A 25820-nucleotide genomic window follows, 5' to 3' on the forward strand; every position below is an offset into this window, starting at 1 on the left:
GCCTAGAAAGTCTTGAAGGAAAGAAAGCTCACAGAGAGACGGGCTGAGAGCACTCAACCACTGACGCAAGAGAAGCTTCCTCCGCCCGCTAGGAGGCACGGATAAACAATAGAAGGGCGAGGAGCCATCCAATCGGGCTGCTCTATGCGGAACCCCTCGTACCCTTTGTGACCAATCGGGAGGTATCTTCTATTGTGCGACAGCAGGCAAGAGAAGGGGGAGGAGTCTGGGGGCGGGCCGAAGAGCAGCCTGTGTGAGCTACAGTGCGGAGAGTGACGGAGTGGGAGGGGAGCACCAGAGGGGGGGCAAGCGCACACCTGAGAGCGGACCTCAGCCGCCACTGGGCACAGAAGTCTCGGGCAACAGCCTGCCACCCCTGCGCCTGAGTGGTCGAAGCTCGAGCCTCCGGGCAAGGGTCGCTGGGGGCGCCGCCTGTCAGGAAAGCTGATGGCTCGCCGTCAGAAGAGGCTATAAGGAGGCATCTATCTGAGAGGTCGGCTCGGTGGCCGGAACCATGGACTGCAGCCGCCTGCGGAGCCTCATCAACCGATACGTGAGTACCCGCAGCGACAGTGCGCTCCCGGAGAAGTTGTGAGGCGCGTGGGGGCATTGAAATAGGAAGGGAGGGCAGCTACCAGCCGCACGTGGAGGCGCGCCGCTGTGGGCTATGGGTGTGAAGAAGGATACATTCCTTTTAAATAGCGTCAGCACCTTCATCAGAGGTGCCGCCAGAACGTGGGCAGTAAAAAATGCATTTAATTTCTGATTGATGACCTGTGATTTGTCTTTTTTTTTAATTATTATCCAAACTTAGATGTGCTTTTGGAGTACAAACTAAATGTTCTTAGAAGGGCGGGCCAGTCCTCCAACACCGTTAACTGTATCTCTTTTTATCTAGCCAGATTCCTCATATAAAGTATTCAACATCACTACTGTAAACCTTTTTGTAAACTTAATTATACAAAATAAGACCCCCCCATCCCAAACCGTGCTCTCGCATTCACCCTCTGCGCCGTCACCATCGCTAATTGCAGGAATGCTGTCAACCTGTCGTCTGTTCGTCTGACAGCCTCCCCTAGTAAACCCGTTGTATCATTTGCCTGACCCTGCTCTTCCAGCCGCGTACACACCTGTGGTTCAGAACTCTTAGCTGCGGTCATGTTCATAGTTGCACTGGGCACGATGCAGTTCACTGGGCATCTTCGCCAAGCATCCGTGCCTGCCAGGCATCTCAGTAGAATGTTGGACTCCAGTCGTGTTCGCTATTGCCTTTCACTTGCCCAAAGAGAGGGCTTTCATGAAGACGGCAATCCAGTCACCTTAAATAGTGTTCTACTTTGTGTCGCGGCGGGACTAGGGTGACCCTCCATAACAACGCGGACCCCCACAGCTGCAGCTCTAGGCTGTTTCGTGTTCCAGGAACTCTGCTCCTACGTTTTGCCGCTGCAAAACCACCAGCTTGTTGTTAATACACTTTTCACACGTGGTCGCAGAGTTTTTAAGTGAGCGCCTTTGGTTTCCTTTGCGACGTCTTATGCTCCACGCTGTTGTCGTATTTGGAGGTGCTGATTCAACAGGCGGGTTTTTTAGGTGCAGTGATTCTGGTTGTTTTCTAAAAATGCCTTTGGTGTTGGTGCGTGCAGGCGGTGCTCTCCCTCAACAAGTGGCATCCCTGATAGAAATGCATTTTCTCCAATATAAGTTCCATCTTTGTGTTTTTACATGGCTTCGTGCTTGCAGTTCTTAGGCAGCCTGCTGTTATCTGGAGTCATTTTAGCAACTTTTCCAGTGTTGTTTGGAATGTGGAAATCCGCCTCCTGCTACACAGGATCCCAGTGTAGGCAGCCTAGACCGTGCGAGTCATGTGCCGCGAAGGCTCATGACTTGCACTGAACTTCCTTTCGAAGATTACCCTCGGGCACGATCCCACATGACTTGTGCCAGGCATGTTCTAATGTACTCGCCAATCCGTTAAGGACCACTTTTAAAGTAAGGAATCTGCTTTGTACGGGCGTGACCTGCCAATCCATTCTTTATCAAGCCACATGACTACCTGCTGCTTCTGCTGAAAATATAGTTGAAAAGTATATTCAGTTTAACAAAAAAAAATCGCATCTGTTAAGTCCATGTCATTAAAGCGTTCTTTAAACACTAGAACCCAGGGCCACGTTACATCTTATCATTTGCAACAGCAATGACAGACCCGAACATGGAATACATTGTGTGTTGTAGTGACTGCATCTTTTAGATGCATAGTTTTAGCACTCTGCCTTTCAGTATTGTGTACTCGGGACCGTAGCTTAGTCGCCTATATTGGGGTGGGTGGGGGGTCTTTTCCCAACAAGCTATGCAGTGTAGTACCCCCAAAAAAGGGGAGTGTTGATCACTGTGTGTCATTTTAATATAAACGATAGATGAATATTACTTTCACTGCGGTCGACTGAACTTTTTGTTGCATTGTATCTCACACTTCACCACACCCCTTCATGTCTCCTACACAAACTTCTAATGTGTGCTTTCAAATCACCACCCAGACATATCGCAACGGCATTAGTAACATTTTAGCATCAATTTTTTCACTTATTCCGAGGAGAGAAACATGGCTCAAAATTGATGTAGCTATGAGTGACACTTCACTCTGTGAAATGCACCATACACAAGGTACATGTATTATATATAAACACTGCAGTCTGTGAAGCTGTGTATGAAGGGGTGGAGGTGGGGGGGACTCTGTATTGCATAGCTAAAAGACTCACTCCAATGAGATAACAATGTTGTCATGTAAGATAACTAAAGCTCATTGATGTAAAGTGGTTTGGTCTGGATCACATACTTTGCTCAAGTGAAGAGGATGAGAATTTAGGCCAGATTTCCTGGTTCTATAACTTCTAATTCAGGAAGTAGACTATGGAGTAATTACAGGTATCATACAAAGTGGTGGTAACGGAATTTCTGCTACTTTACTCCACTGCCATAAGAATGGAAGAGGTAAAGCGGAGGAAATTCATCCTGCACTTGGCTGGAGATATTTTCTCTCTTACTCCAAAAACTGGAGGAATTAGTGCAGGTGGAATATCACCTACGGTAATTCTTTTAAGTCCCCAATGGAGTCCTGTGTGAGTCCCTTAATGGGGACTAACTCCAGGTTACTGACCTTCAAGGTGGTGAATTTACCATTCCTATGTGTAGCAGTAAGAGTATGGCAGTATTTCCGTGGGTGATATTGCCATGCTCGTAATGACCCTCCCCCTTAGATTTTCTCCCATCTTCAGTTTGACCTTCATGTTTAAGGCTTTCTGCATAATTTTCTTCCGAAAGATATCTATTAGTATTGTGTGGTCAATAAAGCTGACTTGCAAATGTACCAAACCACATGTTAAATCAACCTGAAAATAAGTGTGATTCACTCAAAGTGTGAAAGAGCACCACTGAGAATCTGTATTTGAAAAATGATTACATGGCAATCCAGCAAATATGCTGGATTAAACATGCATTTGTAAGTCTCCACACTACAATTCGTGTAAGGGAACCAAGTGTGTATGTATTCAAATGAGCAATCTACCCCAATTTGCTGTTTTTATTCACCCAATGAGTAATGATATGAAAAGTTGTTTAGGATCTCGTCCAACATCCTTCTGCCCTTCTTCAGCCGCATATCTCTGATAAATTGTGCAAGTTTAAAATAATGGAATGGGTTAGAAACCAGGCTGCATTAACTGATGTGGAATATGGGTTTGGTAAGGACTTGTGCGCCAACCTACGGTTCCTAAATTTGCAAATGATTTATTAAATATTTCCTGGGTCGCAAAGAACAGGTCCATTTGACTTTTATGGATTTGTCCTCTGCGTTCAAACACATTTACCGCACCACTTGGTGTTTAATAAGGAGATTAATGAGGGAGATTTGGATTCCTGATATCCTCATTCTTTGTCCAGTTATGGACCTATATGCAAATGTGCGTGTAGTTGTAAGATTTGACTTTAATGGTGAGCTGCCTGACTAGTTTGGCTTGGAGAAGGGAGTTTGGCATGACTGTTGTTGACACTGCTTCTTTTTAACCTTTTAATCGAGAGGATCTTAACAAAACCCTGGAAAGAATTACCCATGACATCTGATTTATTGGCATGAGCTCTCTTGCTGTTCTCACTTAAATGAAGACGATTGTTTGATGACGCGTTCATCATTGGCACTGCAGAAAGCAGTCCATTGTTATCAAGAAAGGGCCTAAAGTGTAAATTCAACAGTCTAATGTAGTGCATTTAGCTGTCAGATCAAAATCTGAAGAACCGCTTTGTCCAGTAGCAAACCTTAACTAAAATGCAGAGTTTGAATATTTGGGCATATGCTATAAGGCATATGCTATCTGTCATGGAGACCATATATGGAAAAGATAAAGCTTAATAGGACACAGTGAAGTGGGAGCAAAGGTAGTACCTCGGATCAGGGACAAAAACCCACAGACCCCCTGCTCTGCCTATCTCACCTCAAAGTCAAACAGCCGTGGCGGAACAGGGTTTCCCACTGAAATCCTATCCTTTTAACAGGCTCAGCAAGCACACCATTTGTAAAGGGAAGTGTTAAGTGATTATTACAATACATGGGGCATTTGTCCCTAAAGTCGCACTTGTGATGGCCATTAACTTCTCCCACTCTAAGCTCCGCCTACATGGGGCCCTCTGTCAATCTTGTCTATGGGGCCCTTTGCCTTTAAATCTGCTACTGGGTGGGAGGTGTAAATCGTTTTACTGGAAATCTAAGTTTTTTTTGTTAATCATGTGCTGGTGATTTATAAAACAAAGATGGTAAGTATGGATTGTTTTTGAGGCAGGTATACAAGAGGAATTAACTTCTATGAAACAACCTTGAAATAAGTCGAATATGTAGTGTGTGTTTTGGCTCAGAAAAACTTTTTTTTAAATCTCGCTCGACTCCAAATTGTAATATCCACATGAAATGAGTCGTACCTCGGTGACACCTTGCCATGAAAACCCCTAGTTGTATGTAAGGATCGGTCTACCAAGGGAGCAGTATATTGCATGGTGTCCTTTCTCATGGATGACCCGGAGCCGCAAGTACAAAAGTAACGCTTCTTTATTTGTTACCGTTCAAGATGGATTGTCGCCGAAGCTTACAAAGTCACAAGACTCAGTAGGAAAAATCCACGGCACACCCTCTCGAAGCCAGCCTCTCTCCAACTGTCATGCATAGAACAGTCAAAAACGACATGGATGTGTCTCACGGGAAACAATTCAAGATAATTTTTATAAAATGTATAACTCATTAAACTGCATCTGCAAGAAGGAGATGGAGCAAACGGTGACAGTGGAATAATGACATTAAATCACATCAAATCATTTATTATGCAACGCATAACATAAACTTTATTAAAAAGTAGTATCAAAACATCGTACTACATACACAAACAAGAAACTAAGTGCTAAAATAATGAATGCATCCAACCTAAGGAAATATTATTCTTGTGCAAAATACAGCATTGTAAACATTAAAATACTATTCATGTGCACATTATTATTATCATTGCGATCATTTACCCCAGGTGTCTGCAGCGAGTAAAAGGTTTACCGATCTATAGTTTTGTACAAATAAAACAGTCAGTATTTGCACCATATTCCACTCTGGGAACCTCAGGATATCACCACTAATAATCCAACACCTCTACATGGACCCGAGGTCCCATCTTACCTCCACAGTGCGCAGTACTCACTACCACTCACACTAGAAGTATAACCTCACCTCTCCATCGCTGGGTGACGTGCTTCAAAACGTGAGAGTCACTGTACCCAGAGACCAGCAACCTCAGAATGTCCTTGCATACCATCCAGAGTACATGCTACAAGACTGCGGGACAAAGAACTCTGAACCCTGCCACACCTCACACCAGAGCAAAAGGAATCCGACGGGAGGGTGGCAACACTCAAGCCAGGTACAACAGGAACCCATCAAAGTCACTCTTAAGCAATTTATCTTCACACTTACTGTCCGGCAACCACCCTTCAGATAGCAAGCACCTCGCATGCACTAGGAACCAACCACAATAACGCTGACCCTACACATGCTGTTAAGCACCTGCAGTGGGATGCCCCACTATACCTCCAATGCATACCCTTTTTTTTAAAAAAAAAATGTGTTTTTTCTTCTTTTTTTGTAATTATTGTATTCAGGTTAGCAATAAACCTTCACACAAATATGCATACCACAACCCTGACACATCTACTGCGTGCAGTAGACTAAAGGGGTAGCCCTATATTGCGGGAATGCCCAGAAAGGGCATACAAACTAGTGAACAAGCGAGGACTGACCTTCCCATACAAGTTTTAATACACACTTGTGGTTTCAGTGTGGATATTTTTTTAGAACAAAGGTAGAGGAGGCATAAATCAAATTGGCCTCAGAAAGAAGAGCGAGGAACCCTGTCACGGCCCTGAATGTATAAAATCAATTAACAAAGGCGTACTATATTTAAATAGACGGCATACACCAATATCCACACTGAAACCACAAGTGTGTATGAAAACTTTTATGGGAAGGCCAGTCCTCGCTTGTTTACTACATACACTCTATGGGCGCTCCATCTCTATGACTCAGTTGGTTCTATGTTCATTTACCAACAGACCCTTTTTTTTTTTTTTGCTATCATTTCCGATGCCGAAATTACTTCGAAAAAAAACCATTTAATGTTTTTTGTTACTTTGGGGGGTTGACCTCCCAAACCCACCCATATATTTCAGAGTTCGTTTTTCTTATATATTTTTTTTTTTTTAAAGTAATTTTGGCGTCAGAAATTACTTTAGAAAAAAGTCTGTTGGCAAATAAACGCGATACCGCCCAGTCAAATTACACACGCCCCCCAACTGCAGCATCTGCACAATGGTGTCCCACACCTCATGTATGCACGCAACACAAATGGTGACCGACACCTGAAGAACATAACCCATAGTGTCCAGCACCTCACATAACTAACCAATGGTGTCAAACACCCAGAGAGCAGTGCCTAGGCAGTGCAAAGCCCCATAAATAATCGCAGCACCGGCATTATCGATCATACTTACACTCCAACCGCCCCCTATTGGGCCCGTGATTTGCTAGGCCACAACCCCAAATTGCAGTGGCCAAATATTGATCCCATACACACACAAGTACACCTATAACCTTGTCGTCCAATCCTACCAACCCAAAACGCAATAAGTAGGTATTTTCTGTCACATAGATATATGCAAGACAAATTGACTCCAGTCCATAGCCCCAGCCTAACGTTTGCAAAATTGATTGTTCCTGTGGGGAAAAACATTGTGAGACATGAACAGTGCTCTGAAAACATTGTTGCAGTACATCACACCCAATGCTCCATAAAAGCCTGCACCAGCCTCAACTCTTAACTGCAGTCATGGCAGCGATACAACGAAACTTAACCTCCACTCAAACTTCCAGACCTCGCATCTCAATGAGGTTGACTTGAAGAACTAAACCGTTTTTGCAACATACATGAACCCCCTTAAGAAGCATTTCCAGTAACGTCAACACGTTATGCCTTCATGTGTTTGACCCAGTGCCACGGAAAAACAAAATATAAGTATAATGCAAGATCATAACCAAGAACCTACACAAAGATTCTGTGTGCCGCGTTGCAGGGGACGCCATATTGGCATCCTCTTGCGAAGACAACACGCTGAAAACGTGTGCGTTGACAGCCCAAACATAGCCTCTGAGCTCTGCCTAATCCTCGCGCACCAGGTAAACCTCTCATTTGCTGTCCAGTTTAGGCTCTGGTGCAAAGGGCCATTCCCAAAGTGGCACCCACTTTGAAATCCGATGGTGTGCCCTAAGAGTTTCAGTCCCCATGACTTCCGGCGGAGAAACTGTCTTCATTCCAGATCCTCTACACACGAACAGCTGACGTGCTATGTTCTACTTCACTAAGCAGGAGGTGCGCTTGGAACGCATGGCTTGGCTCCGTCACTCTATATTCATCATCATTACAGCCGTGGCCGGGAGGTGAGCAGAGCTTTACAGCTCATCGCTGGGCTACAGCAGCACCGACGATCACCACACAGTGGAGCAGCCTCAAAGTGTAACTCTTATAACATGCACTGTGTAAAGAGACCAACAGGCAGCTCCCAGACCTTGCACCTTTTTAATGATATTCCACACTGAAAGACTCACAGGGCTAAGGCAGTCACTTTGTATGACACTACAAAATCCTCTGCAGACGGTTAAGTCTCTAAAGTAAAGATGACCGCCTTGATTATGACATTCTGCTAAACCTAAAGCAGGACTGCTATCTGCAGTAGCCAATGTAGACCGATGGAGCACAGGTACATCATCAGAATGTCCACCGAGGCTTGCACACAATGTAGATTGGAGGGGGGTTCTTCTTTCTGGTTTAGATTGGTGGGGTGGTGGATGCCCCCCACCGCCCGCCACCCCAAAGCACAGCTTCAACACTTAAAGGAACTTCAACAGCCAGTAAGGCAGTATGTTCAGCTTGTGCCAATGCCGTAAATTGCCCTTCTCATAGATGACCAGGAACCACAGGTACAAAAGGAAAGCTTCTTTATTTGTTGAGTTTCCAGATAGACCAGCTCCAAAGCTCCCAGTACACAAGACTCAGATCTAGTAGGTAACATTCAACGGAACACCCTCTCTCAAAGCCAGCCTCTCTCAACTGTCACACATAGAACACTCAACAGTCAGCATTCACACAACATTGCACTCTTAGAACCTCATGCCATCACCATGCATGCATAGAAGACAGAGGCAGGAAGAAAGCACAGTACTTAAAGGATGACTCTTGGCCGACCTGATCACTTGAATCGATCTTTTGCAGAAAAATACCGTAGATAAACCTGGATAAACTATATTTGCAAAACTTGAGAAGGATAGGGCTCCAGTCATAGCATTATGAAATGCGAAGGGTCTCGGTTAATTCTTAATGGAAGAAGATTGCCTTGAAACATAGGGCACAAAGTGGGGAGAATGAAGAGATGGTAGAAGCTGATATGCCTCTCATTCCACAGGGCATTCTACCTCCGTATTTACTATGGATAACAAACAAGAAGTATAGGGCATCTTAGTAAGCTGCCTTTTGAAAGCGTTTACAAGCACCTGGTCACACGACAATTAGGAATCTCTGCTCCTTTTGTTCCATTTACAGTCCGAAAAGGAAAATTGAATTATTGTCTCGTTACTAAAGCTGAGAGGTTTGTGCAGTCTAGACTTGCTTAATGTTTTTTAATGCTGCAGAATGATGTTAATGCTTGTTCTGTAAAGGCTATTTATCTGCTAACTGCCCCCAGAAAATGGAAATATTTTATTGTACTGTTCTATCCCTGTTCGTATTTATTGTACTTTAATGGGAATATTTTATTTCCGAAATAAATACTTTGTTTGAAGTCTGTTGGCAAACCTCTGTTTTGAGTTTGCATGCAAGTATGATGTTTTGACTACCACTGCCATGCATACTGTATGACAAGCAACCACTGCCAGTCGTGCCTCCTTGCCCCTTACTAAAGGGTCCATGTACCCAACTGCTTTCGATCATTTACACTAACAGATCTTCACGGCAGCACAAGTACCAGCTCTATGCCGTCCTCGGGCTTTTTAATCACTATTCATGGATGGCTGTACTTCTTCTAAGCTTCTAGGCTGCATCAAGCTCAGCTGTTGTGCTTATGGCGTTAGGTCGCTGGTCTTATTAGACCATCACATCAAAGAACATTAGCGTGATCTAAAGTGTCTTCTGGGTACATGCTTGGCACAGAAAAAAACGTATAGTAACTAAATTGTGTGCAGGGATGCTGTCTTTTGGTGCTGAGGGGTTCAGAAACGACTAGCCTCTATCTATAGTGCTGCAACAATTGCAGGTGGATAACTGGATGCATCTTTTAATGGAGGGGATTGGACGTGAAGGTCCTCCTACGTAGCCTTGCATAGCTAAAGCTGAGGACATGGTCATTTACGCCCTTTGCACTAAAACGTAAAACATGCACACTTTATGTTGTAGTACACTTCCATGTTATCACAGTAGCCACTTGGAGAACAGCAGCAGCTTTGATTTTAAACAAATGAACACCTCCTTGTTGGCCCCCACTCCCCACCCCAAAACAGCCTTCCAATTGGCTACAGTGGGGCGCAAGAGTAATTTTACACTTGGTCCTTAAGACTCACTGCGTTGTATTCAAAACAAAAATTGGAGACAATTGACTTCTGTCACACAGTATCAATAATAGACTTGACTGTTTTCAACAACAAAAAAACCTAGTCTTTTACTGTTTTCCATGGTGCTACTAGTGATTACTTTACATGGGTACTGTCTGAAATGGCTGTCGATTCCTTTAATGTAGCAAGTGGCTTTGGTAGCATTAAGATTTTGCATCCACCTGATTGGTGGGAAAAGTTTATAGCTACTGAATAATCTTGCCCCATTTGAAGGGAATGCTGACTGCTTAGTATTTTGTTATGAGAACGCTAATACGCACACAAAAAAGTTAATGTTAGTTTACCTAAATGACCTAAGCTTAATGGCGTATGGCGAGACTGAATGTGGTTATTGTATTTCACTTTGAATACATTGTTTTAGAACGGATGTTGTAAAATGCTATCCTGGGAAAGGTGATGGACGTGCAATTTGTACTATTGTGCCCATACACGCATATCAAATGGAATAGTACTTTGTGTCTGCGTTTTAGTATTTTTTTCCAAACCGGTTTTAATGTGCATTGTGATAAGTGACAATTGAGTGGTTGCCAAAATCTGAAATATGGATACATTAAAACTCTTTTCACGTTGTCTGAGGGGAATGTGTTAACTTTGGTAGGGTGTCATGAATCGCTTGTACATAGTGCTTCAAATCTGTATTTTTTCCAAATATACACTTCATTTCATCTCAAGGGGTTTTGAAATCACAGCTCAGATTGCCACCCTTACGTTTTTAAAACTATGCCTTAGACTAGCAAAATGTTCACCAACTAGTTTGTGATTGTTGATGAAAAGATACTTGTTTGTTTTCTCGGTTTATCTGACCAGGTTCACCCCCTTGGAAAATACCACTTGCGCCTTTTGTGCATGCAAACAAGAAAACCACCGTAGTAGGTTTGCAGGCGAATGAGCATAGGAAAAGGTATATTATTTGCTCCGTGCGCAACCGTTGCAGGCGTTCCCTTTCAAGGGGTGTGTTCAGGTCCGTTTGTCCTGCTGTTCCGTTTGTCTTTGACAATTCTTTGGTGACGTTTGGAATACTTGTGGTTTTCCTGTACTGTTTAATTAATAGATGGGGACTTGCTTCCCAGTATGTTGATTATTGTTTTTTGTGTGCCCTGATGCCTAAGGGCTATGACGCATAATAAATGAATAAATACAAAATGAATGTTGGCTATCGATGCTTTTAAACCCAATCCCTACCTGCTATTTTTGTTGCTAGGTTAAATGTAATGCCAAATCACTTCTGGAGTGGATTCTCGTACATTATCGAATCTTACTGGCGAAATGTTTTTGCAACCACAAAAGGGAATCTGTTTTTGGGTGTGCCATGGATACGTGGTACGCCACGGTGTTAAGCTTTCAGTTTCGGTCTCATGCCTGTCCTCTTAGGTATTAGTGGTTATGTTGTTTGGCGTGGTTGTTTATGAAGGACCTAGTGCCTTGTCTTGTACTATGTGCCATTCCATATAGAGCTGATAACCATGTGTGACATGGTTAAGTGCTTCAGTATGGATGCATAGAAGCTTGGATCAGTGTTTAGTATGCCTCATTTGTTGCCTTTTAGATGAATTGTGGTGGATGAACCCGTGGGCATGGTCGAATTTTCTGGGAGTTTGGAGCTATTTTAGCTCCTGTTATTTATTTTAATTTTTTTTAAATCAACGGCTGCCAGGAGCTACCTGCACCCCACACCCCCCCCCCCCCCCCCCCGGCCAGCAGATGCCTTGCTAACATACATATGTGACATTAACCATGAGTATTTGAACATTTTAGTAAATAAGAAGAATTAGGACATGTCTAACAAAATAGATAGTACGTAATGGGCAAAATGTTGTTGTGCTTCTCGTATAGAAGATTCACTCTATGGTGGCTACTTGCTCCTGGTTCCACAGTAGCAGCTCCTGCTTACTGAGCGATGCCTGACACCCTGGAGCTGGTTTTAGCGGCTGCTCATCGAATCTTCATTTCGAACCCTGAGTGGGTGTTATGCTAAACTTGCAAGAGAAGGTCCACGCAAGGCAAAGTTGCATTACAAACCATAAAGATCTGGGATCCTTAAAAAAACACTGTTTGTTGAATATTGGTTTGCCAGTAGAGTACAACACAGTGGATCCACCTAATTAGTTTTTGGTTTATCCAGCTAGGCATTATCTCCGAAGTGTGCTGAAAATACATATTAAAACATCTCCTGGTTGTGGGTGGGTAGTGAAATGCTATTTAGGCTTTATTGAAACGTTGATCTTCGCCATTGCTGCTCTGTTAACATGACTGCACAGGCAACTTCTATCATGTTAACCACTCTTGTGATAAGGACAAGTTCGACACTATGCACTAAGACCAATCTTCATCCTGGATTCTGAAGGGACACGCTGCACTAGAACAAGGAATTATTTTTTTTTTGTTGATATGGTGGTGAGGAAGTTGTCAACAAAGGACACATACACTCAGTGCTCCAATTTGTTTTTTTAAAATTTTAAAAGTGCGAGTATTTTACTCCATATTTTCTTTTTAAGTTGGGAGTAAAATTATTTTTCAGGGAGTAAAAAAGTAAGTTCCATTCTCAGTGGAGTATTCTAATAAGCAAGTTAAAACATTTTACTTGTAATACAAATGTTTTCTTGGAAACATTCTTCTACATGCACATTAAAAAGTACACTTTTTTTTTCTCTTCAGACCAGGCAGTAATAATAGTAAAGCTACTTTCTGTTGCCTTATGTTTACTACTGACCCAAGCATATCCATGGAGCTGTGGGGAGGAAAGGAGGGCATGCTCCGATCTGTCTACTTTTTTTGTTGGGAGTATTTTTACTCCCTCATTTTATTTTTGGGAGTATTTGCTTATTTTTAGGGAGTATAAGTTGCAAATACACCCCTTATCTGTATGGCGGCAATACTAGGATTTTCCCCAAATTAAGGAGGATGGCTCAGGGGCAGGGTGCCTTGGAAGCAAGACGTCACAGAGCACTACAGGTTCGATCACCGGTCCGCGCTTAGAAACCTCCTGGGTATTAAGCGCGTTATAAATAACCTATATCATATCAAGGAAATGTGCATAGTGCACATTTGGGATCTATCGAGTGAGCGTTTTACCCAGCCATGGGATAGTGCTTGCTAAAAGTGAATATCGTGCCAACGTGCATGCCTATGATTTTCTCAATGGAAACCGTCCCATGTGTAGATTCCTATAACCCATTTGGTAGGGTTCCAGAGCCTGTGTGTGTGTGTGTATGAACACTAGGATTAGGGAAAGTAGTCACCCCTCCCCGCCCACCCTTCAATGGCGGCTCAAATGTCTAGATTTCGGCATGTCTAGCACTCAACAGTGCTTTACATCCCAGTGATTTCAATTGCCTTTTTTGTGAACATACCAGATTCCCACGTCAAACAGTGGATTTTGCGGACTTTTGGGATTAAGGACACTCAAAACATTCAGGTAGTGTATGCCTTGGGGTGCTAAATTAGCACCGATGGGGCCCAATTGGCAGCTAACCCCTGTTCCCAAATGATTGCGTCATTGCTGGCCAGCAGAGCTGCCCTCCTCTGTCACTGTCATTAAGACCATTCGTACCCTGGTATTTCGTTTAGGGCGCTACACAGGTTTTAAAATAAGTTTCCATTTCTGAAAAGGGCCACCTAGCCATGTGGTGTTTCATGAAAGTGAAGCATTCTGACGGAAAATAGCTGGCATTGCAACGAGAGAAGGACAGTCTTCTCTTTCTATGCTGGTTGACAGAGAAGAGTGCTAGTAAGTGGTTGATTTGAGGGTATGCAGGTCCCGATGCAGGTGCGAGGGGTGGAACGAGGTGAGCTGTAGAGAGTTATCTTATGACTGGTTGCTCAGACACTGCTGCTGTTTGCAAGGCCTTTAGGCTCTCGGGAGTTTCTAAAAGCAAGGGAGAATAGGTTAGGTTGGTGTGGGGAGAGGGTGGGAGAATGGAAGGTAGCTTTGCTGTTGTGTTGATGCACCTCTACTGGAAGTTCTCCGTGTGTTTGAGCAGTTGGGAGCATGCCTGGACCCTTCATCTGTGGATCTGGCCTGCCATCCAGGGATGGGGTGGGGGGCAGGTTTGCTGGCTTCTAATTGCTAACAGTATTTCTGGTAAATCCCAGAGCATGTAGGAAGCTATTATGATCTTAGTTGGTCTTTGGTTTGAGCAGGTTCCAGGAGGTTTATGTAGCCCCTGCGTTTTCTGGCCCTACTCTGGGCATAGGAGTGTTTTACAATTGCCTAGAATTTCGGTGCTGGACTGCCCTTGGGGGGTGGGCAAAGACTGATCTGCAAATGGCCATTTCTCATCTGTGAAAAGTGTAGTGAACTAAAACGTGGTTGTGGACCCCCCACGCCCCTGAGTGGAAATAAAATCCACAGAACAGGCTATTTGATCCTTGTACGTTTTCAGTAGAGGGACTCCCACCCTCTTTTTGAAGTGTGCATTCCCTGCCCCAAGCGAGTGATGGACCCTTCCACACCCACACCCAAGACAAATGAACAGGCAGGGGCGCTGTGCAACCTGCAAATAAAATGTATGTTTAAGTGGGAGATGGGCTACACTGAGTTTTTAACATTCTTACTTCATTGTGCTACAAACAATAGGGTGGATTAAATTCTCATAAGGATTTCACAGGGGACCCGTTTTCATTTATAAAACACAACAGTATAACACTATACACATTACCCAGTCTAAACCCGTTGTCTTTGTTCCTCAGGTGTGATTTCCATGAGAGGGAACTCCCCCATCAGCAGACCCGCCCTTTGAGGGGTAACTGGTAGACCCTTGGGGTGGAACAGATGGCCAGACCTCTATCCCCTACCTGACACCACCCACTGTGGGGGAAGGGCCATCAGACGGCACCAGTGGTTAGTTCTGACCCCTAGGTAGTAGGCCGCCACTTCCCCTTTTCTGTATCACGCCAGGGTATCCATCCCCCTCACCCCCCTATCTAAACTCCTGATCATTTCTATATATCGCACACAGGGCAAATAATCAAGTTGCAAGCTACTATGTCAGGCATAAAGAGTAACTCCTCGTCCCAATAAATGTAAGACATGGTGTGCTGTGCGTATGACGGTGCACCACTTCTCACCCGACTAGAGTTCAATTTGACTAGCCAATGGCCAGTGCAAATTTTGCACCCTGCCATCACATACCTATATACCGTTGCATACTACCCCATAACATATCAGCACAAATAGCACACATTTAAATACACTGTAAATAAGAATAACAAATATTTAGATTGGGTTACATGGGGTGGCTGCTGCAGTCAGCCACCACTTTTCAGTACCTGTTTTATGTCGTCCTGCCTTTGGTGGATGGATTGTGCCGCAGGCTGAGCAAGGAGGCCGACTCACTCCTGTCATGGTTTTTTCATTGGTGGTGCCCCCTCCACCACAGCAGGATCTGCTTTGGTCGCTACAGGTTGACCCGACCCTCACCTCCATGGCACACATCTTCCTGGTTTGACCCCATGCCCTGGAGAATTTCTTCTAGCGGCAGCCCCGTTGTCGCAGGGACACTGCCTTCACTCACTGCTGCACCTGCTGTGCATCAGCTGAGCGCAAAGCCCGTTCTTCTCGTCACTGCCCGGCAGGCCTTTGCAGTATTCTAAGCTCTGGCCGGCATGCTGGAGCTCCACTACTCTTCACCTGGGCCACAAGGACATGACAGTCAGGGATTTTAACTCGCCACCCTGCCCAGCTGGGCTAGCTTCTGCAACCTCCCCCCCCCCCCCCTTTTACCTCCTGGGCTGCTCTGGCAGATGAAGCCTGGTAGGGCTTAATTTCTGGGCTTGCCCCATCTGTCCCCAGTGCAAGCTGTCACAGGAGCACTGTTGGGTTGCCTCGCACACACGGCCTAGGTTGGGCAGCTCTCCTTTTCACCCCGGACTGCGCCATGCACCAGTTAATGGGTCTGTCTAGTATGGCCCCAGGTCGGGCCGACAGCCCTCACTGCTCTTTCAGTGGTTGGGCTGCTCTGGTACACAGCCGGGGTCCACTTAAGATACTGGGCCACACCTGCCATACGCATCCCGGTTCAAATAAGTCATTAGGTCTTCAGGCCCCTTGAGTACAGAGCCCCCCATAGAGCTGAGGTTTGCGGCCTCCTATTTTTTTTCCCTTTCCTCCCACTGTTCACACAACAGTGTTTTTTGTTGTGGTTTTTTTTTTAATTTTTTTTTTTAACCTCCCCGGCATTCTTTGCCCTGTCCAACTTTCTTATGGGCAGGGGAGGTTTTGTTCAGTTCTTTGTCTCCTTTTCTATTCTGCATTGACCCAGCATCAAACAGGTTAGTCCTTTTTAACACAAAAACATACACATTGGATATAATGTTTCCCTACACCTGGTGTCAGTATTTATTTTTTAATTTCCCACAGGGGAAGTAGCATGTAGTTTTACCTAGCTAGAGCCTTATCACCAGTTTAGATGGGTGCTGATGGGATGAGTTGTTTTCACACACTGTGCAGTACATATTCATTATTTTTATTCCATCTCCGTTGTACATAAGAACATTTTGGAAGACTTAGAAAAATTATTCTTTTTAGAATGTGATGTATTACCACAATACAGTTTTATAAGTGTTCTGTATTTCCTATTCCTTTCAACACTTTAAAATGGATGAGCTATTTGTTAGAATAAATGTAACATTTGTCAGGCTAATGCTCACTAAAATAAGCGTGAAAGCACATATGCAAAATACATGTCATATAGAGTAGTCTTTTAGCATGTACGGGTTGACTATTCCTTCAGTTGCACAGTTAAAAAATAAACTCTTGCAGCCTGTAAGGCAGGTCATGTTTAAAGTAAGGGTCCGATGTCTGACTAAGTTCTGTAGTCTCCCGTAGGATAGACTCAAACACCTTGTTCTCAATCCTTTCTTGGAATGGGGCATCCAGCTCCCTGCTTTGATGCCTTTTGGTAGCGCTATTGTTACTTTCTGACCGTGGATCACCATCTCTTGAAGATCTCTGCAACAGCCGCTTATGAGCAAGTACTTATTGTCCTTTGCCTTGTGGGGTACCATACCTGCAGGAATTTCTCGCCCCACCCACAGCCTGGATTCGTGTTCGTTAATTCTAACCCTCCAGCGAATGGTCTACCTCCTGTGCTTGAGCATGCAACAGACTCTTAGTGCATTTTTTGCGTGTGTTCGTGTGTGCCCGCGCACTGGCTTCTCAGTTTTGTTTAGGATTCCTGGCGACTTAGAGAATGTGACTGTACCCGAGAGTTACCAGATCAACAATCTGCCAGACCGGAGGCCTGTTTTTCTGAGGAGGAGGGACAGGTGGGCACGGGAGGAGGAGGGAGCACTTCGAGCAAGTAGGTAGAGGTGCATGTGGGATGCGTTGGGTTGCTATGGGTGTGGCGGCCGGTTTTGGAACGGTAGCGTGTTTTTTTGCTGGCAGTGGCTGTGTGTGTTCGGCACTGGGGAGGTTAAGAGTGGCACACTAGTTGGTTGTTGGTACGTGTGTGGTAGGTGTCCCACCCGCCGTTATGAGTGGTCAGGGGCGTACTCTGGAGAAGGCGGCTGTGGTACTGTGGTGGCGGTGCAAGATGGCGTAAGGCCTGCTCCTGGGAAGGGTGATGCATTGGGTAGTAAGGGTACCCTTGGGTCTGCATGGGTTGGTGGTGGTGTATCTGACAAGGGGTCCCATAGGACTGGAGGGGGGAGAAGTGGGAAGAAAAGTGGCAAGGGTGATGGTGGGCAAGGGAAATTGGGTGCGGGTGGTGGTCACCAGACTCTGGCGGAGGGTTTGGCGGGAGCCAGTATTGATGGTGGGGGGAGGAAGTGGGGGTTGTATGAGGATGACAGTGGGGCGCTACTTCGTAGTAGATCCCCTGTGGATCGGAGGGTGGAGGGTAGTGGGGGGTTCTGGTGGTGGACAGCAGTGTGTGAGGCTGGGGTTGAATCCATGGAGGCAGAGTTGGGTTGGCAGGTGGTCATAAAGTCGGAGAAGCCCGATGAGGATCTTAGTGGAGTTAGCCCTTTTGTGGTATCAGAGTGGGTCCGGAAAGAGATTGGTGCTGTGCAGTCTGTCCAGGTAATCAGTGGGGGCGTTTGTTGATTAAAGGTGTGGGTGAGGTGACCAGGAACAAGGTGTTGGATTTGGGATGTCTTGGGAGAAATCCTGTTTCTGTATCAGAACAGGGCGGTGCAGTGTGTAAGGGAGTGATTTATGGGGTGCCTCTTTGTGTGCATGACAGGGATATTATTTCTTTGGGCGTGTCGGGGTACGACTGTGGAGATTCGGTTTAGGGGGGATTGGGGTGCTAGCATGTGTTTTTGGGTAAAGCCTTATGTTCCAGCCCCTCTTAGGTGCTATAAGTGTCAGGAGTATGGCCATGTAGTGCGATCTTGTAGGAGGGAGAGGAGTTGTGGTAAGTGTGGTGTCCCCATGTTATTAAGGAGTGTGTTTTGGTAGGTACACTGAAGTGTTGCAATTGCAGTGGGGATCATGTCCCTTCCTTTAGGGGGTGTGTTGCACAGGTGGAGGCCTGTAAAGTTGTGAGCACTACGGTGAGTCATAACAGTGGTGAAGCAGGTGGATGTGGGGAGGTTCAATCTTTGGGGGTTGAGGGGGTGAATGGCAGATTTGTTGTGTTTTATTATCGTAACTATTAATATGACGACATTGTCGGTCGAAATCGGACAGGTTACAGGTGGTGGTGGAGGCAGCGACGATGTATTTAAGTTTTGGAAATCTCACAGATAAGGATGTATATAGGATGATGATGAGTGGTGGTGACGTCCCACGTGAGGGTTCATGGGTCTGAGGTTGTGGCAATGGAATGCAAGGAGTTTGTTGGTGAATGGGCAGGAGTTGAAGGAGTTGTTGAGGTTGGGTGATGTTTATGTTGTGTGTGTTCAGGAGACGTGGTTGAGGGAGGGGATTAAGTTTCGCATTCCGGGGTATGTGTTGTTTAGGAAGGATGGTGTGGTGGGCAGTGGGGGAGGGGGTTTGCATTTTGGTGAAGAATGGTATTCAGTGTTCTGTCCTTGAGTTTGGACGGGAGTTGGAGATGATTGGTGCAAGTTTGTTTATGGGTGTTGATGTGTTGGTTGATTTTGAATTTCTACAATCTGTGTAGACCTCTTGATGTGAGGACATTGCAGCAGGCCTTGGGCCAGAGTGTCAGATACGTTTTTTTGTGGTGATTTTAATTGTCACAATACGTTGTGGAATAGTGCTGTGACCGATGTTAATGGGGCTAGTCTTGAGGTGCTGGCTGAGTGTGGGCTTGTTTTATTGAACTTGCCGGGGAATACTAGGACTGATGTTCATACCAGTATGGGTTCTTGTCTGGATTTGACCTGGGTCTCCGCTTCTTTAGTTTCTAAGTGTGTTTGGATGGCGAGATGGGGAGTGATCATGGGTCTATATCCATAGAGGTAGATGTCAGGGTGGCAAGGCCTTCCCCGAGGGTGTGTAACTTCCATAATTTGGATTGGGTGATGTTTGGAGAGGGGTGTTGCAGGTTGATGGGTGTGATGGGGTTGGGTGATGCCCAGGGGGTGGGGGTGCCACCCAATGTGGATTAGATGGATTTAGCTCTGCAAGACATCTTTCAGAGTGTTGTGGTGGACCTGGCACCGGCTCAAGGTAAGCTCTTCCGGAAACCTGAGGTCCCTTGTGGTCGTCAGAATGTACAGCGGCTGCTCGGGATAGGGAGAGGAACCGGCAGAAGGTCATGCATACTAAAGCGGTGGCTGGCATTATCCCTTATAAAAAGGCTAGGGCGCTGGTGCAGAGGGTGATTCGGTGTCATAAGTGGGTGTATTGGAGGAATTTTTGTAGTACTCTCTGTAGTGATACTTGTTTGACGAAGGTGTGGGCGAGGTTTCGGCGTATGTCCGGGCAGGTGAGAGGTGGATCTCTGACTTCTGTGATTACTGATGAGGGGTGTGATATGGTGGATGATGTTGGTAAAGCAGAGGCACTTGGTAAGTACTTTGCGGGTGTGCACAGCACAGAAAACTATTCTCTGGTGTCCAGGCACAAAATGGCAGAGGTTATGGCTGTTAATTAGGGTGTGCTGAATGTTGTGGACAATTGGACATCAGTATAGATATATCCTTCACTTTGAGTGAGTTGCGGGATGTGCTGAGTGGGCGACGGGATTCAATTCCGGGTAAGGATGGGGTGCGTTATATTTATTTGCAGCATTTGCCTGATGTTGGTTTGTTTTGAGGTGTTGCTGCTGTTTAATGTTGTGTGGGGTCACGGTACATTGCCTAGTGGGTGGAAGAGGATAGTCCTTTTCTTCCAGCCTGTAATTGGGGAAGCTGGCTGGCTTGTATGGGCCCTCGGCCCATTGCTTTGACATCTGTTTTGTGCAAGGTGATGGGAAAAAATAGTGTGTGGCCGTCTGGTGCACTTTTTGGAGTCGGAGCAGCGGCTGAGTGTGTTTTCAGCATGGGTTCCGTAAATCTAGATCCGTGATGGATGCGTTGGCAACAGATATGGAGGAGGCCTTGTCCTGTCGGGAGATGGTGCGGGCGATTTTTGTTGATATGGAGAAGGCATACGATACAGTGAGGAGGGGTGGGTTGCTATTTGTGTTGCGAGAGAAGGTGTTAAGGGGAAGATGTTTTCTTGGATTAAGGATTTTCTGATGAATAGGGTGTTCGGGTGCCCGTTGGGGATGTGTTGTCCCGAGAGTTTTTGATGGAAAATGGGACGCCCAAGGGTAGTGTTATCACCTCCTATTTATCTTGTAGCAGTAGATGGTCTTGTAGAGAAAGTTCAGGAGTGTGGTTGTCAGGTGAGATTCTATGCAGATTATGGAGTGATTTGGGTCAGGGGGTAAGGTGGGTGAAGTGATTCAACGAAGGTTGCAGGAGGTTTTGGAGGTAATGAAAAGGTGGCATCAGGCTTGGGGTTTTAAGGTGTCCTCCTCCAAAACGGTGTGTATGCTGTTTAACAGGCGACGTAGTGGTGTCAGTTTGGATCTAAAGTGCAGCAGGGATGTGTTTCGGGTTTCGGAATGCTGGTATCTTGGTGTGCTTTTGGATGAGCGCCTGTCGTGTAAATTGCAAGTGGAGAAGACGGTGGCAAAGTGTAAAAGGCGTCTTAATTTGTTGAAGGCAGTGTCGGGTCCGGAGTGGGGTGGAGGGCAGAGGAGTATGAGGATGTTGTATGTGGGGTTGGTCAGGAAGTGTGCTGAAGTTCGGAGTTCAGCTGGTGTGCAGTTATAGTCGGACTCAGCTTAATGTTTTGGATGGTGTCCAGGCAAGGGCAATGAGGATTGTGACTGGGATGGTTCGGTCATCCCCCACAGAGGCTGTGCAAGTGTTGGCAGAGATGTTGCCATTGGATTTGAGAAGGGAGGAGCTGAGTGCTAGGTATTGGTTGCGTTGTAAGCCCCTCAGTGTGTGGCAACCTGTGAAGAAGTCTCTGGTGGTTAATTGGATGCATGCCTATAAGAGTGGGAGTTGGGAGAGGTAAGGGGACTTTTGGGTTCCATGCGGACAGGCTGGTGAAATGATTGGGGGTAGAGGGGATGTGTATGGTGGAAGAGGTGGATAGGATTGTAGAGCCGGTTTGGATGCAGCACGATCCAATTGTCTGTTTGGATTTGGCCAAGGTGGTGATCAAGAAGCGTGGTGATAGGGTGATTAAGAGATTGGCGGTGCAGTATGTGGAGGGGAAAGTTTGGCACTCGGGTATATACGGATGGGTCCAGGGATCCAGAGAGGAACAGGTTTGGTATGGCCTGTTATTTTCAGGTGAATGAGGGGTTTTGGGTGGCTAGGTTGTCGGATGATGTGTCTGTCTGCATTGCGAAGTTGATGGCTGTTAATATGGTGGTGCTTCGGATTATGGGGAAACAGTTGGGTAAGGTGGTGGTGTTTGTGGATTTGAGTGCGTTGTTGGCTATCAAGGAGGGGAATTGTGATATGAGGGATATAGTTGTGCTCATTAGACAGCGATTAGAGGAGTGTGTTGCAGGGGGTACGGTGGTGTTGGCTTGGGTCCCCATTCATTGTGGGGTCTTGGGTAATGTTGGTGAATCGGCCTGTGTATGGGGCCACGTTGAGGTTGTAGGTGGATGCGGAAGGTCCATGGAGTGTGGCTGAGGTACACGTGTTTCATCGCCCCTCCTCATTCCCAGGTGTTGTGGTGCTCCCTTGTCTCCATGCTAGGTAATTACTTGGTTGTCAATGAAGATTACCAAGGTGGCTAGCACGGGTAGTCTTGATTCTATTAAAGACACAGAGGCAAGCATTATGCTTAAACTCTTTTATTGCCACTTCCATAGCAGCACACTTTTTTCAAAACTCTTAACTTTCAAAATAACATTTTCGTCTGTTTTTGCCAAAACCAACATCAAAAATAGACAGAAAAACAGTCCACTTGATCAGATCCACTCCGAACTGCAAGTCCCCACAATCCTTTAGGTCCCTTGTAGTTTTGACCTCCATCACAGCACCAATCCTAGGCTATCCCAGTCTATGCCTCACTTCCTGTCTCTGAGTCCTTCCTCTTTCTTTGATGATTCGATAACCAAACTGCAAATTTCATCAACATAAACTGGAACTGTCGACTATCAAATGACTTTCTCAACTGTCTGTACTCTTCTCCTCCGAGACACCTTCTTTCTCAACCGTTCTTGGTTTCTTCCCCTAACGCCAAATTAGAATAAAGTATTAGGGCGGGAGTACGCAGTCACCAGTTACAAAACATTAACCAAATAGCGAGACTGATAACTTCAGACATCTCTTAATGCATTTAAAATATCCCATGTCAGCATCCAAATGATCTTTTGATATCATACACCAAACCTTCCCTGCGTACAAGGGTGGGAATAATGCTCGCCTCCGTGTCTTTAATAGAATCAAGAATACCCGCGTTAGCCGCCTTGGTGATGTTCATTCTATGACAAGACCGGAGGCGAGCATTATGCCTGTTCAAAGCTTTCTAACACCATCTTGGCCAAAGAATCTACTGGTTTGACTTAGAAAGTCCTAAACGTAGATTCAGAAGACCAATTTGCTGCTTTTAAAATATCATGCAAGGACACACCTGCTGCGAAAGCTCTAGAAGCCATCGCTCCCCTCACTGAATGCACTCCAAACATATTCAAGTCAATGCCCGCCCGGCACATGACTTCCCAAACCCACCTAGATGTTTTGGCTGTCGCTACTGTGTGGAAAGGCCTCCTACGGGCTATAAGCAACTGTCGTACTCCAGCAGGTCTCACACTCTGTCACTCTCTCATACTCCTTAATACAACGTGCCACAGACAACTTGGGTTCATCAGGAAAGTAAGGATAAGAAATAACTGAAGAAGCGCTCTTAGTTCTCTGCGCAGTCTGAAATGCTACCCCATCAGTATAGAAGATCTTTCTGTCCACTTCCAAGGTTTTCACGTCTTAAACCCTTCTACAAGAGACTAAACACAACAACATTGCTAACTTGCTCGACAGACGCTTAGCCGTCAAGCAATCGTTGTCCGGCCACTGCTTAAACAATCGAAAAACTTTCTCAACATCCCACGTGTCTGAGTATTTGGGAACGGGCGGCTTCTGCATTTTTACTCCTCTCAAAAGTCGTACAACCGCAGGGTGTTCCCCAATAGGGGACCCTCGTACCTCTTATGTCCCACAGAAATTACAGATCTATAAACGCCCAGCGTACAAAACGCTTTTCCACTTGCCTCCATCTCTGCCAGAAAATTGAGCATGTGTACTATAGAGGCCGAAACGGGATGAATACATTGCAACCTGCACCATCCTGCCAATTTATCCCATGCGGCATCATAGCTCCTAAGGGTAGAGGGGGCCCAGGAATCCCTGATACAATCTGCAGCCTCTCTTGAAAGGCCTGGCAAATCCCATCTTGACCTGAAATCCTGCAGGCTGACAGAGGCAGATCTCCCGTCTGAACTAATGGATGTTTCTGACCCGCCGGGTTGCGAAGCAGATCCGCTTCCCATGGAATCAGCCTCGGAAAATCAGAGGAAAGTTCCATCAGAGTCAGAAACCAAACTTGAGACTTCCAACACGGCGTCACCATGACCACCTCCGCCCGCTCCCGACGTACCTTCGCCAGGGTCCTCATTATCATTATAAAAGGGGGAAACGCATAACGTAGAGAACCCCCCCTCCCCCCCAACTGTGCAGGAACGCATCTGTCCCTAAAGCTTCCGGATCTAGTCTCCAGCTGTAAAAATATTTCAGCTGTGCGTTCAGCCTGGAGGCAAAGAGGTCTATTCTCATCGGCCCCCATAAATCCTGTAATTGCTGAAATACTCTCCTGTGTAACCTCCAGTCGCTGGTGTCCGTGAAGTGTCTGGAGTTCCAATCCGCTACCGTGTTCTGGACTCCTGGGAGATATTCTGCTGTTATCACTGATTTCCTCTGCAGGCAGTAATGCCAATAATCCTTGGCTATCTCCGCTAACATTTTCGATTTCGTACCTCCCAACTTGTTTATGTAACGCACCGCTGACAAATTGTCCATTCTCAATAAAATGCAACAATTCACCCTGTCCTTTGCCAGAGCCCGCACTGCGAACGACCCTGCCAATAACTCTAGACAATTTATATGCAGCTTTAACTCCTCTTCCGACCAGTGGCCTGCTGTCTGTATCTGACCACATCTGGCACCCCAACCAGCTCTGCTCGCGTCCGACTCTGACTATCTCTGGCACTTCCCCGAAAATGTCCCTGCCATTCCATGCTTACATATTCTGAAGCCACCATTGCAACTCTACTCTTCCTTCCTCGTCCAGAGGTACTATCTGATGATATCCTACTCCCCCTCGCAGGTGCTTGATCTTCAACCTCTGGAGTGCTCTGTAGTGCAGAGGCCCCAGAAATATCGCTTGAATATAGGACGCCAGAAGTCCTACTATGCGAGCCAAACTTCGCAACGAAATAACCTCCTTCGCCATTGCCATCCTCAATTCCTTCTTTATACTTATCTTCTGCTGGGGCAGCTCCAAGGAAGCCTTCCTTGTGTCTACTACAAACCCCAGGAACTCCATCCTCTGTCTCGGATCGAGCTCCGATTTCTCCCGATTGATCAAGAATCCTAGCAAAAAAAGCAGGTCGCTGACCCAGCGTACCTGCTCCTTTAAAATCCCTCTGCTCTGGGCCATAATCAGTATATCGCCTAGGTAAACAATTATTCCGATACCTCTGCTCCTGATATCTTCCGCAACCGGCTTCATCACTTTTGTGAAAGCCCACGGCGCTGATGCCAGTCCGAAAGGGAGACATGTGAACCAGCTTCGCTTCTTCCAAAAGAACCTTAGATAATCCCTGAAATCTCGATCTATGGGGATGGTGAGGTAAGCGTCCTTCAAATCTAGCCTCGCTAACAAGTCTCCCTTGCGCAGCAAATCTCTCAGTAGAGGGATCCCCTCCATCTTGAAATGTCTGTAAATCAGCCACCCGTTCAGCTCTTTCAAGTTTATCATCGGCCTTGACTTCCCTTTCCTGTGAACTAAAAACATGTTGCTGTAAAAACCGACCAACTCGTCTGAACATTGCTCTATCGCTCCTTTTTCTACTAGCGCACACAACTCTTTCTCGAGTAACAACTCCTCCACCTCGGAGGTCCTCATTCTTCGCGGAAGCCTGTCCTGATGTGGAAC

General features: G+C 45.8%; 1 protein-coding gene across 7 annotated transcripts in view; it reads left to right on the plus strand.

Moving 5' to 3' along the window:
• The first annotated feature begins 240 nt into the window (after positions 1-240).
• The window catches only part of ATP11A (ATPase phospholipid transporting 11A), a 2308865-nt gene continuing 2283285 nt past the window's right edge, over positions 241-25820 (plus strand). For 5 of the 7 annotated variants that reach the window (XM_069636983.1, XM_069636984.1, XM_069636985.1 and 2 more), the window contains exon 1: positions 382-553. In XM_069636983.1, the coding sequence (XP_069493084.1) occupies positions 515-553 (39 nt within the window). In that variant the 5' untranslated portion in view covers positions 382-514. Of the gene's footprint in view, positions 554-25820 lie in introns of all 7 variants that reach the window. The other 2 variants (XM_069636989.1, XM_069636990.1) reach the window with 2 other exon arrangements.

Source organism: Ambystoma mexicanum, chromosome 7p, assembly GCF_040938575.1.
Source record: "Ambystoma mexicanum isolate Mex_15411 chromosome 7p, UKY_AmexF1_1, whole genome shotgun sequence".
NCBI classification, from domain to species: domain Eukaryota; kingdom Metazoa; phylum Chordata; class Amphibia; order Caudata; family Ambystomatidae; genus Ambystoma; species Ambystoma mexicanum.